We start from the raw sequence: 20,539 nt of genomic DNA on the forward strand, positions 1-20,539 counted from the left end.
GCCGCCCGCCTCCGCCTTGATTAAACGCTGAAAATAAAATAAAAGAGGGAGACAGGTTTTCCTATTTTATCTTATTTTGTTATATTTCTCCATCTCCCCTCGCTGGAAGCCTCGGACCTCCCGCCACCCGCTCCCGTGTCAAACACGGAGGTCTCCCTCTCCGCGGAGCACCCACGGCGCACGCCCGGCCTGTTAAATAGCTTGTAACCATAACAACTGTGTGACACAAACGCTCAGTTCGGTTTCGGACATAACAAAATAGAATGATTGTCGGGTTCGGACAGAAATATGCAGCCCATGCTGCACTCTAACACACACAGACACACACACACACACAAGGAAAACCATTATCATCGATTTATAAACACCCCCCGGACGCCCCGGACAGGTCGTGAAAAGTGGACATGTCCGGGCAAAAGAGGACGTTTGGTCAGCCTATGCTACGTTGTGACAAACTCAAGCGTTTCAAGCATCAGCGATGTAACTTTTGGAATGAACTCTTTTGCTCCTGTAGATAGCCTGGCTTTTACTTCAGTGAAGCCATAAAATGGAAACGCAAGTTTTGCACCCAAATGTCGCCAGTACTCTGGCATTGCTAGGGACGCAACTTTGTCATGGTAAGTGTAGTGTTCAGGACCCACAGAAGCGCAGTGTTGAGTGTGAAGTTGTTTGGTTGAGCAGTTCTCGAGAAAGTTGCAGGCAGTAATACCAAAGACCAAGGATGTTTTGAATGAGCACTCTACTAATTTATTCTCATGACTCAAGTTTATCTCCATCATGTGTCTGCAGGGATCCCAACAAACCAGTGCCACAGGACACCAAGTTCATCCACACCAAGGCCAACCGCTTTGAGGAGGTGGCCTGGTCCAAGTACGACCCCTATGACCAGCTGTACCTACACATTGGCCTGAAGCCTCGTATCCGTGATCACTACCGTGCCACCAAGGTGGCCTTCTGGAAACACCTGGTGCCCCATCTCTACAACCTCCATGACATGTTCCATTACTCCTCCACCACCACCAAGGTCACTCCGCTGGATCCCACCCAGTCCAACGGTAAGAGGTCAGGCAGCACCGGCAGGCCTCCTGTATCCACTGCCCACAACGACGGCGAAGGTGGGAGGGAGATGGGCCCTCTGATCATGCCAAACCCAAGAGATTACTCCACAGAGCTCAGCGTCACCATTGCTGTAGGGGCATCACTGCTCTTCCTCAACGTCCTGGCCTTCGCTGCTCTGTACTACCGCAAGGACAAACGCAGTCGGCAGGACACGTCCCAGCAGCCCAGTCCCCAGCGTGACAGCAAAGGCAACAACGTGAGCCACACCAACACTATAGACGAGACCCTGTCCCAGCCAAGGAACCAGTGTGAAGCCCTTCACAATCCTCTCCACGTCTCGCCCACCTTGGACTACTCCCTGAGCCAGCGCCGCTCCCCTGACGACATCCCACTGATGACCCCCAACAACATCACCATGATTCCCAACTCCCTGATGGGCCTCTCCAACATGAGTCCGTACAGCACCTTCCCTGCTGGTTACAGCTCTGCAGGCCTGCCCAGCACCCACTCTACCACTCGGGTATAACCTGGCAGGAGATGAGAGGAGATGGGAAGGAGAGCCGAGACGTACATAAAACATGGAAATGTAAAGCTGTATTTAGGATGTGTAGGTAAAATAGGATTGAATATGTTCGTTCTGTCTTTTCCAAAGGTGTACAACCGCCAACATCCTGCCTTTGCTCTCTCATAATAGGAAGTCTAACTGCAGAGTCATTTTATAATAATCATTTTCAAAAGCAGGCAAAAAGAAAAAGTGCATTTCATTTTCCACTTTGGCTTTTTTGGAACTTTACCTAGCAAGAACTTAGTATAATGTTTATACAGTTGGATTTGTATGGGAAGCTTTTTCTTACTCTGTGATATCTATTTTGATCTCGTGGAACGAAGTGACATTACAACTCGTGGTGGACAGAGATGAGATCTGGGGAAAAGCTGAAAAGCAGTATTATTATTATGATTATTATTATTATCAAGCTATTTTATACATATTTCTCATGGTACATTGCTTATTATGAAAATGTATTTTTACTGTAATTACTTTAAAATGCCTTGTAACTCGCTCACATAAGGAATTACTGTGGTATCATAACAACAATGGATTGAAATTTTACTGGTCACACGTGGTAATAATGTCCAGTTTATCCAAAATATTTCTATCTAGTAGTGCAAAATATAGCACTGCTGTGTGGGTGTGTGTGATTGGGTACGAGTGTGTGGGTATGTGCTGAGAAGTGCGCAACAAAAATGTAAATTAGGCATTGTTTGGAATTAACCATTCGGTTTTGCATATGTAGTGTTGTGTAATCTATTGTAGTCTATTTGAGTAACCTTGCTATATTTTTGTTTCACGTGTCAACAATTTTGCTTAAATACATTGTAGGAATATAACTTCTGCTTTACTATAAAAAGAAACTTGCTTAAAATGTGTTTTCCTACTCCAACCAACTCATGGTTCTTTTGGCTTGGCTTCTTTGTACAGAATAAACTTAGACCAACATTTTATTTGTCGTTTGTTTATGAATACTGTAAGGTCTTCAGAAAGATAACTGTAATTACATTGTAATTGTATGTATACCAACTCAATTATTCACATTTAAAAAGGAGTTTCATGAGACTTACAGATTATTGCTCCTACTCCAGGTGGTTTGGACCCCGTGTGTACCGAGATATATCCAGGGGTCACTCTTTACTGAATGGACATGATGGACATCAAGCTTTGAGATTTGATTTCTTTGAACCTATCATAATGTTGTTTAATCTAAATGAGACACTATTAAAAGATTTTTGGAACTAAAGATGAGTCTTGTCAAAAGTTGGGATGATAATGTGTCCTTAAAAGTCTACAGAGTTAAAAGGGATGCTCATAATTGTGTGAAATGTCAAAAGCTTTACAGTGTCTGTGTTAACCTAGAGTTGAGGTTAAATTAGCCCCAGTTTGTGCCTTTCGTGTATGCTAATGCATGAGAATTAAACATCAAAGTCTGTTTACAGGTCATGGAGAGTACTACTGCATTTGTGAAAAAAGTTGCATCAAGAAGTTTGTGGCTCCAGAGGGAGCTGACAAGAAAACCTTATAAATCTGAACTGAAGACAAGCTTGAAAATGAAAAAGTAATCTGGGGGTTTGGAGTTTGAAAGAAGCAAGTTAACCAGACCTCTGCAGCTCGCTACCCATCTCTGCTAGAGGCTGCTGGCTCGAGGCTACATTAGCTGCTACTAGCGCACCCGAATATTTGACTGATCACTCTGCCGTCAAGTGGCATTGTGGGTAATGATGGCAAGAGGTTTTGAGACAAAATAATCCTGCATGGAATAAAAAAGATGGCTCTGCTGCATGAATTTAGATTCTGACAGTGGTAAAGGAAAGCAATGCTAAATGATCAGAGTATTCTTTTAATATCATAAACAGAATGAGGTTGATTTTGAGATTAATGTGGAGTTGAGCCAGGATTAGTTTAGGGTCAGGGTTAAAGTGAGACTGTAACTTTTGGAAAAAAAAAAAAAAAGATATAATACATAATCAATCAAATAAAACTTTAGTCACTTCCATATTTTAAGGGTTTCACTACCACAGAGTTACTTTGTCTGGTATGAACAGATCCATTGAGCACCGCAGGCAGACTAACAATTGGCCAATAGGCACCACAGGCGGGAACTGTTGTCATTACAGGGTTGAATCAGATTACTTTGAAATGTAGTTAATTATGGAATCCAAACTGCAAGGCAATTTTTGTAATTAGCAACACAATCCACTGGATTGAAAAAAAAATGTAATCTGAATCCTTTTAGATCAGGCTGCTTCAAAATCAGACATTACATATATTTCACCTTATACTAAAAAAAATGATGCAGCAATAAAAGTAGTTGTTGGTTGGATCAAATTATCCGATATGAAAACAGTATATGCATTCTTTGTATTCTACAACATGGGATGTTGTTACTTTTCTGTACATTTTTATTGCGACTGTTTTTGAATCAAAGCCACATGGAGGACTTTGCTCTTGAAATGCAAGAAAAAACTTACTGAAAATGTTGAAACATTTTAGAGACGTGGTGATGATAATGCAATCAAGTAATGCTTGTCAATGAAACTATAATCAAATGACATTTTTTTCATGTGTAAACTGGGCTGATAATTCTCATTTTTTTATCCCATTATCGCGTTATTTGTTTAATCCTGATTTCATATAATCCTTTAGTACCGGGCCCTGGTCAAGCATTGTCAAGCGGTGTGCCATTGTCAATTGGGAGTAATAACAACAATGGAAACCGAGGCTGCCACCGAGGCTGTTCTGAATCAGCATGTCTACTCAATATAGCTTAAAATTGAAATTTGTTTTTACTTTGCTTTACTACACTCTTAAAATCCCAGATGAACCAATATCTTGGCATGGCTACCCAAAAGTTTGGATTTTAAATGACGTTCAAAATTTGACATTTCAAATTCCCCTCTCCCCCAGAAATCGATTTGTGTGGACGTCAGTGAGAAGGTATAACTGCAGCTGGAGCAGCTACGTGACCCACCCTGTAGCTACAGGACTCACCCACCATACCTAGCCTACATGTCAGTCCGCGATCAGCCCCCTTCGCTGCTTGGTCCCAATACAATTGCTAAGTTAGCAATTAGCTAGCTATGAAGTATTACACAAAAAGAGAGGCAGTTAAAATTAGGGTAAGGGTAATACGAAGGCTACACCTCATTACTTATGCTCGTAATAAGTTAGTGATGAGGTAGTTATTAAGTATTACATTAAAAGAGAGGTGGTTAATGTGAGGGTAACATAAAATGGAAGGCTATATCCTGTTATGCTAATGCTAAGTTAGCGATTAACAAATGTTAGCTATGAAGTATTATGTTAAAAGAGAGGCAGTTAAGGTTAGGGTAATGGCAATGGAAAAGCTACATGTCATTACTTATGCTAATGCTAAGTTAGCAATTAAACCAATGTTAGCTATGAAGTATTATGTTAAAAGAGAGGCAGTTAAGGTTAGGGCAATGGTAATGGAAAAGCTACATGTCATTACTTATGCTAATGCTAAGTTAGCAATTAAACCAATGTTAGCTATGAAGTATTATGTTAAAAGAGAGGCAGTTAAGGTTAGGGTAATGGTAATGGAAAAGCTACATTACAATATGCTAATGCTAAGTTAGCAATTAAACCAATGTTAGCTATGAAGTATTATGTGAAAAGAGAGGCGGTTAAGGTTAGGGTAATGGTAATGGAAAAGCTACATGTCATTACTTATGCTAATGCTAAGTTAGCAATTAAACCAATGTTAGCTATGAAGTATTATGTTAAAAGAAAGGCAGTTAAGGTTAGGGTAATGGTAATGGAAAAGCTACATTACAATATGCTAATGCTAAGTTAGCAATTAAACCAACGTTAGCTATAAAGTATTATGTTAAAAGAAAGGCGGTTAAGGTTAGGGTAATGGTAATGGAAAAGCTACATGTCATTACTTATGCTAATGCTAAGTTAGCAATTAAACCAACGTTAGCTATTAAGTATTACGTTAAAAGCGAGGCGGTTAAGGTCATGATAGGGGTGATGGGAAGGGTTACATGTCATTACTTATAAAGTGAATCATGTCTTTGTGTCTCATTTATCACCACAGTGTAGTGTATCAAGGTTCAGATAGATGTGGTGGTGGGTTTGTGTTGTACTACTGGTGGGCACGGTTTGTAGGGGGGTGTCGTGTATGCTACAAACAGAGCGTGTCTGCAGTTAAATATGTCTCAACATCAGACTGAAGATGGAAATGTGTGTGTGTCACAAGTTGACAGTTCTGTCTGATACCAGGCAACTATGTTTTACCATCTGTCATTACTGTATAGTTGTCACTGTGGTCACAGTTGTTATAAGAGTTATACAGTCTCACTTTAAGGCTCTCAGAGAATGACTAGACTATCCAAACCCCACTGAGTGTCTCTGCCAATATGCTCATCACTTACAATTTTATGTTTATCTACCTCCAGCAACACCACAGTCCTTTTCTTCCATCTTTCCTTAATGTTCCACTTGTGCCTCTCACTGCTGTTGCTCTGCTCCTCCTGCAGTTTTAGGCTAAATCTTTAAAAATGTTGGAACACACAGCGCCTGGTTGCCATGTCCCCGGGCTTCAAACAGGCAGCCAGCAGAGTCTGAGATTATCATGAAAGACAATCAAACACGCGAGCAAATAAACACCCTGTTGGAGAACAGCTCAGTCCTCCCTTTACTTCATCATGCGGTAAAACAAATAATTTAGGTACCCACCGTGGGAGGTCATCTCCACCGAATTCACTTCTGACTGAGCCTGACGTGTTTTTGTCCTCCAAGTGCTTGTTTGTTTGTTTGTTTGATGCCTGTTTGTTCGTTTTGTCACAAGATAACACACATTACCATAACAGGGATTGAAGGTGGTGCAAATATTTTTACAGGGCCTCCCTCCGCCCCTGTATAAACACATGCATATTACCACTTCCAGTGCGTAAATATTGGCGAGTGTATCTATCACATGGCAAACAATTATAAAAATGACTCAAAGACAGAGCACTGTGCAACATCACATAGACATACTGCATTCACAGTCCCATACATTGATTTATTGTACACTAACTGTGTAGTCACTGCTGTCCATGGTGCTGATTATAATACAGGTATCATTTTTTATGTGATTATGCAAAACATATATTGATATATGCATCCTAATAGCATTTGCAACTTACTTGAAAGCTCAGAGAGTAATGCGCTAGTTCAAAATCAGTTCATGCATTAACTAATAACTGTTAGGCGCTCTTATTAAGCGTTACCCAATAATTCATCATCTGAGCTGCTCGCATCCCCGGCCACCATCTGCATCAGCTTTTGTGGAATGGAGTTTATTCATAAATGAATGAATTGCTCTCTTCGTGTCACCAAAGCCAGCAAGCCTCTAAAACTTGTCCTCCTACCTAATCCTGGCCTTTGATTGTCAACATTATTGCTAATTCACATCTCACAAGTAAAGCTGACAACCATTCTACACTCTCACATACAGCACTGAGGTTAATTAATGCTCCTCGTCTCTTTTTTCCCCTTCTCTCTCGCTGCATGGTTTTCTCCGAGATTTCAAAGGCATCGTTCCTCTCCGCTCTCTCACTTTCTGTTGTCATTAATCCCTTCTACATGCTACTGTAATTACTTGATGCTATATTGCTCTGGGTTTTTAAGAGACAAAGGGCTACAGACTGTAAACTCAAATCCAGCAATTTACCAATCCACAAGGCTATTGTTTTGTGAATGCACCATATTAAGAGGAGTGAATTTATGTTTAACAACAGCTCTCAAATGTGCTGATCTTAGAGGGGACCACATGATGGTTATGTGGTTATTTCCCTTAGCTAATGATGTTACGTAACAGAGTAAACTGTGTTACAAGTATTGATAACATTTCATTTAAATCTCATATAAGGTAAGAGAATGAAGTGATTATTAGTGTCTGTTTACAACATGCAGTTATATGTCATGTGCTTCAAATGGGAAGCAAAAATAGGATGAGGGGCTTCTCCAAAAAAAAAAAAAAAGATAGCATGGTGTTTTCTCCTGCTCCACACTGGCTTCTTTGTACTGAACCCAGCTTTGACATCAACTGGGTCAAACATGAGGGAGGGAGGGAAGGAGGGCAGCAGCTGGACCCGACCGTCAATGTCACCCTTGTTAGTCAACTTCATCGATGTCAGTCACTGGCATTTCGATTTATTTCGCTCTTTTGTCTGTGCGTACCTCTTATCTCGGTGTGTTTCTGAGGACGCTGCTCTGAGGACCCTGTTAATTGTGTCTTGCTGACATGGAGCATGTGTGTGTGCAGACAGACAACACATGCATGTTGACGATGAACAAAGGAACTAGTGGAAGTTGATGAAATGCACCCCACAAAAGAATGTGCACAATAATTCAACAACTCTGAGGCAAAAACATGTGAAAAATCTCTAGATACTTGTGTTAGTTCATTTGCATTATGCATATTAAGTTAAGGGAAACAGTGAAATATAGATATTATAGACTGGCCAAAGTGTATAAACTGATTTAATCTTTGTGGAGTGCATGCAAAAACTCCCATCTTACCCATCTTATCTTAAATTACCCACATATTTTACTGAAATGAGAGGAAGCCACAAATATGAGTCACAGCAGCTAAAATACAGTAAATATCACCAAATACCAAGAAAAAAACTCATATTAGAATTTCTAACCCACTCGCTGTCCCCAATTCTGAACCCATGGCTCCATAAATAATGACTGGCAGCTGAAATGGGACTTTGTGACTTTAAGATGTGACTCGGGGAGATGTGGTCTATCTATTGTTGATGAGACAAAAGCGCGAGTCAGATTCATATAGGAGTGGCGGGGAATAACTTCTCATATCCTCATATCACAGTCACAAAGCCACCCAGCAAAACTTCAATAACCCCTGCACTTCTTTCTGGACATGGGTGAGTGCACAGAATCTTTAATAACTCTTATCATCTATTATTAATGTGATTTGAAAATGTGGATTTCAATAACTCACTAATGTTGCCTTTAATATATCCTTTCTGCCCTTAGACATCATGTTGTCCTGTAGGCAGGATTTGCTGCAAATTGATCCTGTGTTTTCATTTGTTAATTTTCTTTTTATATCCACTTATGGATTACACATTAAGCCTTTGTTATTGATCCCTAATATATAATTTGATGATGATTTCCAAAGACTAAAAAGTAAACAGCACACAGGCTCAGCCAGGATTACCCTCTTTTCAACAGAGAGAGAACTCCTCTTTACCTCTCCTAAAGAGGAGTTCTCTCTCTGCTGAAAAGAGAGAGAACTCCTCTTTACCTCTTCTAACCCCTTTTAACCATAAACAAGACTGGAATCAGAGTGGCTGACAGAGATGGGCATTGACTCTCATCATGCCAAGGCCATGCCAGGTCACTCATGTGAAAGAGGTCAGATACTCCCACATGTGTCACGGGTGTAAATTAGCACATTTTCATGAGAGCTGTGGACCCAAACAACCTCTGCTAACCATTTTTTATCACTTAGAAACAACTTGTGCATGTGCTTTCACACCTTTTTTTAACAGCTTTTTAGTCCTGACTAATCATCTTGCTTCTACTGTAAAAAATGCATTTCTGCCTTTTGCACTGAATGTGAATAAAGGCTATGATGGCCTGTATCACTTTGTCACTGTAACCACTGTTGCAGCAGGGCACAGCTGAAGCGTGGGCGTCTGCAGGCACTATCATTTTTGGGACTCTAGCAGTCTCCCTGCTGTTACTATTTATACTTTAGGAGCAGTTTGTTGAACTCACAGCCTCTGTTCCTTCCAACTAAAATCCAATAATTTGTGAAACTGGCAAGAGGGGGGGCTGGCTGTTTTGTCTCAGGCTAATGTTTGTCCGTGTGTTCCTATTTAACCTCAACCTTAAATTATCAGAATGTTTCATCGTGCTGAGACAATTTAGGCAATGGGCACCTAAGGGTTTCAAAATGTGTAGCAATAAATTTTGAGTGGGGTTGTTGTTGTTGAGATATTCAAATTGCCCCTCTCATTCATTATGCTTCTACCCACTCTCTGAACACTTGAACCCAGCCCCCGCCAGCATTGACACTCAGTACCGTGGTACCAGTCTCAGCCAGCTGTTGAGGGAGGATGGCCTGAGTAGTGACATTGCCTGTGGTGTAGAGACGGTTCTGGCGACCCCCCTGCCACCATATACTACTGTGTGTGTATTGTGGCACTCTTTGTTTGTTTGACATCGCTGCCCTTTGTTCTTCCCTGATCATGGCAAATACAATGGATATTGTATCTGCAGCCACAAAGAGAAGCTCTTTCTTCAGGGCCCTGAAGCTTCACGAGCATCTCTCACACGCCTGGTGACGCCTGTGACTGCTGGAGAGAGAGGGCAGGACCAGAGTTAGTAGAGGCTGAGCTGTGAGGTGTTGGTACCAGCAGAGGAGCTTTCACATACAGATGAAGTCAGCGCTGAGGCTTATTTTACTGTAGCAATAGCTTGTAGGCAGCACTGTACATCACTGGTTGGCATTGGGATCTCTCTTGTTGTGGAGTACAGGATCAGAAGCAGCAAATGTTTCCGGTCAGGCAGCCTTGGCTTTGCAAAGCCTTAGGTGCTTTCCTCTATCCCATTTCTGCCAATGCATTTATTAACACTGTGGATATTTGCTACCTGCTTCAACAGCGCAGCTTACACTGGAAGAAGTGCATGAGATTGTCGTGAAGTCAGTGGTGACTGCTTTTGTTTGGACGCTTTATTGGGAATCGCTGCTTGAACTCTTGTTTGTCACTAATTTTTTTTTCTGTTGCTTTCTTTGCCTGTTGGTGGGGTTTGGTGTATGCTCATGGATTTGCAGACAGAGCGAGGCCTTTTTCATAGCCCCCCCACAGGGTAAAAGAGTTCCCCACCGTGGCGTAGATGTGTTGTTTTGTTATATGTGCGGTGTGTGCCGCCTGTGTGCTGATATATTATGCCCCCTCAGGTTGTTATGATTGCTGTATCCGGTGCATTGGGGCAGTGCCCTACCCATCCCTGGTGGCCACCCTGCTGTGCTATGCTGGCATGGCATTATTTTGTGGCTGTGGGCATGAAGCGTTGTCCCAGACCGAAGTCCTCGTCGAGACTTACTTCGCCCGCAACGTTCAAGACTTTGTGGTCATGGCCTCCTTGTGAGTGATGCATCAATTAATTCTCAAAATTGTGACCTCTGACCTCTGCAGAATCGTTTGATTTACTGTTTGACCTGACTTCTGTCTCTGCGACCATCCCAGTATCAAATACTTCCAGTACGTGATCTATGGCCTGGCATCATTTTTCTTCCTCTATGGTATCCTGCTGCTGGCTGAGGGTTTCTACACCACGAGCGCTGTGAAGCAGACCTTTGGTGAATTCAGGAGCACCCAATGTGGCCGCTGCCTCAGCCTGACGGTGAGAACAGGGAGGAGGGAGGGAAGGGGAAGGGCAATATGACATCAGGTCATTGTTAAGATGCTGAATGCTGGTTTGTTTTCGCTCCTAAGATTAATAAAATGTTCTTTGTTTCTGCAGTTGACTATTCAGAACTATGAATTACGGTTGAAAGCTGATTTAATGACACCACATTTATCACAGTGAAACCTGGGCTACCTGTGCCACATCTCTGTGACCTTACACATTGCACTTTTTATTTCAACAGTTCATCATAGTGACGTACATCTTGGCCTTCATCTGGCTGGCGGTGTTTGCCTTCACTGCTATCCCAGTCTTCTTCTTGTTCAACATGGAGCAGACCTGCCACAACATCAACATCCTGGCTGAAACAACCCCCAGCATTAATCAACACGGCTGGATTTGCATGGACGCCAGGCAGTATGGTGCGTTGTTCTTATAATGACTGACCGCATGTCCACCTGATGGGAATGTTAATGCGTCCGTGAAAGCAATGAATTAATCATCAGGAGGTGGAGGCAAAAAGCTTGTTGAATTAGTTATGAAATAATGAAGATAAGTGCACTGTTATCTTAATTTCTTAGCTGCTGTGTCCCTGATATGCTGTATGAAAGCAAATGCGACATATCTCATCATGATTCAGCAATGGTAAGGGATGCCTCACTTACGTCATGTCTTCATTTAAGGTCTGCTTCCTTGGAATGCAATGCCAGGCAAGGCTTGTGGAATGACCTTGGCATCTATTTGCAAAACCAGTGAAGTGAGTAGCGAAATCCAATATTCCATTTCTCACAGTTCAGTATGTCATGTCAGCATCCTCATGTTAAAACCAGTGTACAGAATCAATGTTAAATCTACTCTGAACTACTAATAGATGGCACTGACGCCCCCAGAAAATTTTCATAGGTGTGGCCAGATGGAGCCACTGATGACACACCAAAACCAAAAAACATACCCTAATTGCAGGAACGCTATTATGCTCTTGTACTATATCAATATGAGAGATAAGGAGTCGCATACTTTTATGTTACAGTTATGTTACTATCTGATGTACATAGACCATTACCAGTGCATTCTGAGGTCCACAACCACCCTGTTTTAAAGTTTCATGTCTTTGGATATATATTGCAGTATACAGTTTACAGGCTGGTTGTGTTTTTATAAAAAAAAAATACATATAAGCCATTTTAATGTGAGCATTTATTGAAAGGAAAAAACACCACACAGAGGCCTCAAATAATTTTCCATTATTTTCACAAGAGGGTCGGGGGTAGGTAGTGAATGTATCATGGTGGCTGTGGGCCCCTTGGCCACCCCTTGGTAGTGCCACTGGGTGTGCAAGCAACATTTTTATGTAATGAAATGACACAAACATCCAAGGGACTGGTCTGGTTCTCTGCATCTATACTAAACTGACCTGTGTTTGATATGTCTTACAGTTCTACGTCACCTACGACCTGTACATAGCTGCATTCGCTGGTGCAGGGGTCACTCTCTTAGCACTGGTGAGCAATTGTTTTGATAATTTGTATTCATTTATGCTTGCTCTTGTAAATACTACTAGATATATAAAGCATATAAAGGGTTCATCCAGGGTCCATTCAAAATTAGCCAACAAAAAGATATGTTTAGTTGTAGCCATGCAGATAGTTTTGGCGTTATTTGGTTAGGTTTTGAGAAATCTGTCCGTTGCATTAGTGCTGCCACCCCGATACAATGGAAGTTATAAGAAAATTCACCACCTTTAGGATATGTAGTCGATACGACATTTCTCAGTGCATGTCATATCGACCAAGAAAGTTCACAGTTGCAAAATCTAGTGTTCCTCCTGCATTCAGTGCTGTCATATGATGTCACAGTGATGTTGGAGGCAAGACTGAACTACAGGCTAATCTCCGCCTCCTGGTAGCCGCGGCATACTTGAGATGTTGCTCAAAAACAGAACTTTCTTGTTCTCTTCACTCTTCACTCTTCAAAAATGGCACGCCAAAGCATGAGTACGCAGGGTGTTATGGTCAAGGACACATTTTATAGTGTTTTGGCTGACTGGAAAATTCCGCCATATATATCAGAGCCAAAGTAAAGGGCTGAAGAAGTGCATTGGACAGATGACAAAGCAACGTGCATTGCATACTGGTACACGTAAGCACTGCTAGCATGGCAGGTCAGTATAGCACTGCTCTCTATTAACAGATATCTGCTTATGTATGCAGAATTTGAAGGCAATGGGACAAAATTTTCTTATCAAATTTGTTCTGGTGTCTCTTTGTAGTCCCATTAGTATTGACTAATCACGTTTAAGCTGCTGATATAAAGTCCATATGGAGAGGCGGGATGCATTGGTCTTGGAACCCATCTGCTGTCATCTCACAACGATTTAGCTTTATATTAGCTTTTTTCTTTTTTTCTCTTTTTTTTAATGAATATACCTGCATTCATTTGGCGATATCTGGACATAGAGATTGACCGAAATGACCAGCATACAGGAGAGGAAGTCTTGGCCCAGATATCAACTGGCTACACCAGATCTCCGGAAATTTTGGCTGCTGCCCCCAGAGGCTTATCATCAGCAGACTGATAGCATATGGGTCCAAAAATTAATAAAGCACAAGCTGAGGAATTACTTATGTCAATTGACTACATTAATTATCAACGCTGATGATAAATGTCCACAAAAAATGGTGGTAGTAAAAGCGCTGAAAAATGAATTTTAGCAGCAATATCTCTTTTCAGGCCTCGCTATGAATGGTTTGAAATAGTTCCACCCAGTATGTGGATTATCCAGAGTAACAGGGACACCAGCCAGAGTCAGTTTTCAATGCTCTGCACATCGCAAACAAAATTCCAGTCACCGTGTTTGTACTTGGCTATAGCAGAAATCTCACTCATATATTTTTTCAAACACTGGAAAACTCCAAACTAAAACTATCTGCATGATTAGATACCACTTGAGGTTAGTAAGAAAATGTGTTTTCTTGTAATTTGGGTGAACTGACCCTTTAAAAAATGACTCAAACCCTTGTAGTGTGTTTGCCTATGCTGTTTATTATTATCCCCGCACATATTATGTTCAAATCCAAATACATTTTTTCACTTTTTTCCATTCTTTTCTTCCCACCTCCATGCCAATGTCTTTCTTTGCAGTTTCTGTATCTGGCTGCGACCACCTACAACTACGCAGTCTTACGGTTCCTGGGCAGGAAGGGGGTCCGCTAAGTGAAACACCCCCGTCCCAGTCATCCCTATCCTCTGGCTACGAGATGGACAAGTCAACACTTGACTTCCATTCATCCTCTGGGAAACAGCGACTTCCAAACCTGGATCACCTGCTATAGTTTTTCTTTAGACATGTCCAATAACAGACAAATGTTTCTCATCACTGTTTTGTATGAACAACAGACAGAGAGATGAAGATTATTCACATCCAGCAGCACACTCCGGCCTCCTCCCCAAATCCTCCTCTCAAATGATTCTCTTAGCTTTGTTGTTCATTTCCTCTCCCAGGTTGCATCTCTCATTTTATTCTTTTTCCGAAGCTTCATTGGTGCTGATGCTGTTTTCAGATTGTGATGTATGATGTCTCATGAATAATTAAGAGCGATGACAGCTCGCCTCTATTATCATAACTGCATGCAGTCCGCTCAGTGTTTACTGATGCATATATTGGTTCTGAATATGATTTTGCTGCTGCCTCATTATCAACATCTTGTGTAGCAACATTGTGTGAACTAAATCAAGGGAGGCTGAATGTACCAAAGTTCTCTGCATGGGTTACGTGTACCCCCCCCATCTCCCATTGTGCTTCCACTTACAGTACATGTACTTTGCATTCGCTCATAATGCATTCTTGCTTCGTTTAAATGCCACTGTGTAGGAGGGAAACAAAGACATGTATCCATTTTTCTGGATGTTTTTGGGTTACTGCTTAAAATAAGCTGTTTTTATGTTACTGAGGTGTTGATGCTTCAATAACGTGCCTCCAGGTGACTCATGTTTGATGTGTAGCCCTGCTACTTACTGAGCTGGGTTGTTTTGTGTGCTCATTTTTAATTAAGGCTGATTAAACCACTTAAATCTGAGGGAGTAATTTGTGACTTTATTTTAACCATATACAGCATGTTGCAATAAAAATCTTACATGTCAGTTATATTTCATTTATGCATCTTTGCAATTACTACCACAAATCATATGCTGCCAGACATTTTCATAACATAATTCTTAATCCTGATATTACACTAAAAAAAAAAAAAACAATACAGAGTTAAAGGAGCTCTATCTGATATTTGCAGTATTGATATAGTAGCAAACAAATATTTACTATGTAAAGTAATGGTATCTTGAGAAGAGAGGGAAGTCACGCTACCTCTGTGTGCACTGTAATCTGAGCTTCTCTGTTCTCTGTTGTGTGACCATAGACTATAAAGATAGTAAGCATGACAGCTCCCCAAAAGTGAAGCCAAAACATCTTGATCGCCCCCTGGTGGCTGGCTGCAGTTTAGGTCATAAGCCCCACCCCCTCTATGTTAGGAGATGGGACATTGGGCACACTAAAACATCAAAATAAATGTCAAAAAAAAAAATCCAAAAGTTGGTTTCTGTCATTTTAGGTGGATCTTATCGTGCCTATGTATGTTCAAGTGTTCATTTACCTCAGAAGTTTGGTTTTAAATAGTTATTTGATGCTCTAAACAGGGGGTGTGACGTCATGATTAGCAGCTGTGTGTACTCAAGAGCAATGCCGCTGCTCGGGATTGGATAAGGAGGGTGCATGGGCAATGCCATGACTCCACCCACCAATCACAACTATGCTGACTTTGGCTCCAAATGACATCATTAACACAAGATGGCTGCGCCCATATCCAGAACATTTTGGCTTCATTTTTGTACATTGAGAATACTGGAGAAGTCTCGTCCATCTTTATATAATTTCACTGTGGTAGACGGTCTGGCCATGCGTGCATGTTAGTGCATGTGAGACTTGTGTGTGTATCCCACTGACTAGCTAATCACTGCCGCTCATATGGTGGTCATTGCTGATTCTGGGACCACATTGTTACGGAGGCTGGTACCCCCGCCACCGGTTACCACTGTTAGCTCTGTCAGAACTAGAACTGTTAGCTACTAGCCACCAGCTCAGCCACCTCCATGTTGAGAACTGTGTGAAACAACCACTGAAGTATAAATAAGCTCTAAATATCTTACAGAGCTCCTTTAAGGCAACAGTCAAAACAACACATTAATTACAGTATGCTTTGAGTCCTCTCCAGCGACGTCTTTGTCCCGGTTAGGCTTCAGGCACTGAGAGCTGCTGCAAAGCAGGTGCCACATTTGACCACTTGGCCATGCAAGAACATAGGGGTCAGCAAATCTCCCAGGACCCTGTTGCACACACCACACTGCAAAAACATACTCAGTATTAACATCATGCAATGACAAGAGCCTGTCAGTCAATATATATATATATATATATATATATATATATATATAACCACAGATAGAGAGAATGCACAGTATGTTCCTGAACTGGCACAACAAACCTTTAGGCATTCTGGGTGGCAGGTCACCGCGGGGTCACTGAGGTGGAGCTTGATATTCCCATCAAATGTTTTGAGACAGATTGAACACACTTTGGTACACCTGCAGTAGAGAGAAAGTGTTAATAAAAAAGATTATCACCAATGTTAACCTTTGTGTTGCTGCTGACTTTGAGTTCTGTCTTTGCATGACTTACATAGTGTTTGAATCTTCTAAATTGTGAGACATTACCTGGTCTTGAATAGACTTGGTGAGTATTGCAGCATCGTCCTGGGCTTTTGAAACATCTCAGAGCTGCAAAATAGTCATTATCAAACAGTAAGAATCATTTTATTGCACAAGTGAAAACGTGAACGTGGAAAACAGTAAAATAGAAGTGTTTCCTTTTTATAAGAGCTTACTCACGTGTTGGTACCATCAGAGTGTTGGTTCAGCTTGGTCTCTTCAGTGTGAGATTGATCTGGATCTTTCAGAGGCAGAGGAGCAGCTTCGGTTTTTGGTAGTTCCCCATTTAATGCTTCGGACAGTTCAATGGGTCTGTCAGAGAATTTATCCGGAACAGCTTCAGCATCTGTTACTGGTTTAACAGCATCCAACTCCCCCACGTGATCTGCTGCACTCTCAGGTGTTGGCTCAACACTTTGCTCAACAACAGTGTTGTCAACAGGCTGGACTTCACACTCAACTACCTCTTCGGTTCTGGTCTGAAAAACTGGCTCTGCTGGAGCTGCAGGCTCAACTTCACAATCTACAGACTTGACTGCAGTTTCAGCAGCAGGTTTGGTAGTATCTGCCACCAAGTCAGGGACCGGGTTCACACTGACTTGGAGAGCAGCCTCTTCTTCTGTTGCACCAGTTACAGCAGGGGTCTCAGGTGATGACTTCACAGCAACATCACCCACAGCTTCAACAGTTTCCTGAGCAGTCTGTTGTGGAGGACCTTTCTCACAAGTCCCCTCTGTAGCAGTTTTAGTAGCAGATTGAGAGGGTAATTTGGACACAGGTTCTCCCGCAAAGTCAGGGACAGGTTCCAGAATAACTTCATACATAGGCTCTTCTCCTGCTGCACCACCTACAGGGGTCTCAGGTGATGACTCCACAGTAACTTCAGCTACAGCTTCACCACTGTTTGGGGGAGCAGCAGCCTCTTCTCCTGGCGTTGCATTAATTTCAGTACACGTGTCAGGTGATGACTTTAGCACAACCTCAGTTACAGCTTCAACACCATTTTCGGGAGCAGCCTCTTCTCCTGCTGTATGTGTCACATCAGGGGTCTCAGGCACCATGGCAACCTCAGCTACAGCTTCACCACTGTTTAGGGGAGCAGCAGCTTCTTTTCCTGGTGTTGCACTAACCTCGTCACTCGTGTCAGGTGATGACTTTACCACAACCTCAGCTACAGCTTCAGCACTGGCTTGGGGAGCAGCCTCTTCTCCTGATGCATGTGCCACAGCAGGGTTTGCAGGTGCCACAGCAACCTCAGCCACTGCATCAACACCATTTTGGAGAGCAGGCTCTTTTCCTGGTGTTGCACTAACCACATCAGCTGTGTCAGGCGATGACTTCACCACAACCTCAGCTACAGCTTCAACGATTTTTTCTCCAGCCTGCTCTGGAGGACATTTCTCACAGCTAACCTCTGCAGGTTGAACAGATTCTACTCCTGTATCCTTCAAATGTGTTATATATAGGCCTACTGATTCTGTTTTGGTTGAAGGCTCCTCTTGAGGTTTCAGTTCGACTGCAGGCACTACAGGGACTTCAGCGGTTGCTTTATTCTCCTCTGTGACAGCTGCAGCACAGGGTTCTGCAACAGGGTCTTCCACGGGAACATCTGCAGTTGTTTTGGTAACTGGTTGCTCAACTGGCTCCACAGGAGACACAGTCTCAGGACTTGTTGAAGAACCTGGTTGTGCATCACCATTTTGGATACATTCTGCAACATGAACCTCTGCAGAGACCTTAGCAGCCCCGTCATTGTGTTCTACATTGGCCGGGTCAACTGCAGCATGTTCCTGATTGTTTTCAACAGTTGTGTTGGCGTCTGACTTCTCAGGTTGTGTCCCGCCGTTTTGGATAAGTTCTTCTTTGGGTGCTTGGGGCCTGTAACAGAGGGAGGTACTTATTCCCAACTATGCAAAAAAAAAGACATATGAAGAAAAATCCCTACACCCAGCAGCAGTTACAGTCAGTAGAGAGAAGCTCTCATTTACTAACTTTGCATCGTCTGTGGTCTCCACTGTTGACCCCTCAGGCTGAGCATCTTTTTGGGGAGGAATAACTTCACCATTTGCCTGATTAGATGAATTGCTAAAACAGAAAACAGAAAAAATAATAAACTTGCAAAATATAATCTGGCACTACTGTTCAATATTTTTGGTCTAAATGTTCAGAGTTAACTGAAATTATAAAAATGTGGAAACAAGTAGATTGTGGTTGCTCATAATTTACACATTTTTTTCCCAATTAAAATGCAGCACATACATACCCTTCAGATGGAGCAAATTGCAGCTTTTGGAAGGGAGGGCTCATCGGAGAATCAAGTGATCTACAGGTTAAGAATAAGAAACACATCTTGAAAAGAACCTTGGCATATATTACCTTAAAGCATAAAACAAAACAGTATATGTCTATCCATCTAATGCTTCACAAACGATGAAAGATTTCATCAGCTATATGACTTCAGCTCAGAGTTGTCATCAAAGCCAAGAGCTTCATATTGAGATGGTTAATGGAATCTTTTTTTGCAAGGGAAAATGTAAATGTACAATATTACAACAGATAATGGATCCTTTCTCACTAAATATAAGTAGTGTCAACAGAAACAACCTTATCAGCAGGGATAATGAGATGTCATTTCTGGTGGTTTCAGGATAAGACTCAATTTCTCATTCTTATATAATTGACAGCTTCATCTAGCCTATAGCCTACACAAAAAAATGTTGCACAAAAAGTCTGACCTGCATCGGAGGACGAGCACAACAATTCTCACATATAAGACAACAGAATATGTGCAGAATGCTTAAAAAAAGTGCCAGCTACATTGATTGATGATGCAAAGCTGACAAATAGAGCCTTAAATGTCAACATAATGTTTATTAACGATGTAAATATCACCAAACACGTTGTGCTGAAGCGAGGGGGTGGAACTGTTTTCTTGAACAAGGAATGTGATTCAGTTACATGCATGAGTCAGTTCAGTCCCAGTTTGTGTCTCTCATCTTTTACATTTGCTGGTAATAGATGAGAAGTGCACAAAATTGGACCAGAGTCAATTGTGCTTGCAGCAGCAAAACATCTCAGTAGTGATGTAACTCTTGATAGATTGTAAGGTCACAGTCCACCTGTACACACTCAAAGTAAAGCATGAGAATCTTTTCATTTATTATTGAGTGGCTGGAAGTGATGATTCAAATGAGTTGCCATGATGTCTACCTCTTACATCACATATTGTCAATGGCAATAAATTAAGAGTGCCTCTAAACTGGTGATGAAAAAGCACACAAATGCTTAAAATGCTCTATATTCATTCGGTAAAATGTGTTGCATGACATTTAACTGTGACTATGCATGACTTTCAACTAACTGTCACTATTCCCTGGTTTTTATCCCCATCCTTCACATTTCTTATCTGCTTCTATGCATTCCGCTGTTTTACTTTTATCTTTTACATATTATTAGGGTCCGGGCAGCCTAACCTGCCAGGACCCTATTGTTTTGCTGCATGTTCTTCTTCTTCTTCTTCTTTTTCTTCTTCTTCCAAGGAAATCATACTTCCCATGGGTGAAAACTCACCAAACTTTGCACAAAGGTCCAGTCCCATGCCAGATTGCCTCAGCTGTAAACTCAAGCCAATAGTCCTGATGGTGGCGCTACAGCAAGCGTCTAAAGTTCAAAACTTTGAAAATTCATAACAAATCAACCATACGTGCTACAACTTCACAACTTTCATCAAACTGTAGCCCCAATACTGAAGAAACTTTTGTACATTTAAACCTA

The 20,539-nt window shown here is 41.7% G+C and overlaps 3 protein-coding genes across 9 annotated transcripts in view; 2 read left to right on the forward strand and 1 right to left on the reverse strand.

Moving 5' to 3' along the window:
* The window catches only part of nlgn3b (neuroligin 3b), an 18,996-nt gene extending 16,126 nt beyond the window's left edge, over positions 1-2,870 (forward strand). For both annotated transcript variants that reach the window (XM_050041273.1, XM_050041274.1), the window contains one exon: positions 790-2,870. In XM_050041273.1, the coding sequence (XP_049897230.1) occupies positions 790-1,585 (796 nt within the window). In that variant the 3' untranslated portion in view covers positions 1,586-2,870. The remainder of the gene's footprint in view (positions 1-789) is intronic.
* Positions 2,871-8,408: 5,538 nt separating this feature from the next.
* Positions 8,409-15,084, forward strand: plp1b (proteolipid protein 1b). 5 transcript variants are annotated; one of them, XM_050040655.1, is made up of 7 exons: positions 8,409-8,514; positions 10,560-10,746; positions 10,849-11,005; positions 11,253-11,430; positions 11,692-11,765; positions 12,445-12,510; positions 14,150-15,084. In XM_050040655.1, the coding sequence occupies exons 1-7, from the start codon at positions 8,511-8,513 to the stop codon at positions 14,219-14,221; spliced, it is 738 nt and encodes a 245-aa protein (XP_049896612.1). In that variant the 5' UTR covers positions 8,409-8,510; the 3' UTR covers positions 14,222-15,084. The 5 variants fall into 5 exon arrangements, with proteins under 5 accessions (XP_049896612.1, XP_049896611.1, XP_049896610.1 ...); XM_050040654.1 differs by lacking the exon at positions 8,409-8,514 and adding an exon at positions 9,784-10,190; XM_050040656.1 differs by lacking the exon at positions 8,409-8,514 and adding an exon at positions 9,933-10,468.
* Positions 15,085-15,189: 105 nt separating this feature from the next.
* The window catches only part of si:dkey-125i10.3 (A-kinase anchor protein 200), a 15,384-nt gene continuing 10,034 nt past the window's right edge, over positions 15,190-20,539 (reverse strand). For both annotated transcript variants that reach the window (XM_050040649.1, XM_050040650.1), the window contains exons 5-10: positions 19,029-19,088; positions 18,758-18,850; positions 16,946-18,643; positions 16,772-16,834; positions 16,543-16,642; positions 15,190-16,401 (exon numbers count right to left, since the gene is read on the reverse strand). In XM_050040649.1, coding sequence (XP_049896606.1) covers positions 16,297-16,401; positions 16,543-16,642; positions 16,772-16,834; positions 16,946-18,643; positions 18,758-18,850; positions 19,029-19,088 — 2,119 coding nt within the window. In that variant the 3' untranslated portion in view covers positions 15,190-16,296. The remainder of the gene's footprint in view (positions 16,402-16,542; positions 16,643-16,771; positions 16,835-16,945; positions 18,644-18,757; positions 18,851-19,028; positions 19,089-20,539) is intronic.

Source organism: Epinephelus moara, chromosome 3 (genome assembly GCF_006386435.1).
Source record: "Epinephelus moara isolate mb chromosome 3, YSFRI_EMoa_1.0, whole genome shotgun sequence".
NCBI lineage: Eukaryota > Metazoa > Chordata > Actinopteri > Perciformes > Serranidae > Epinephelus > Epinephelus moara.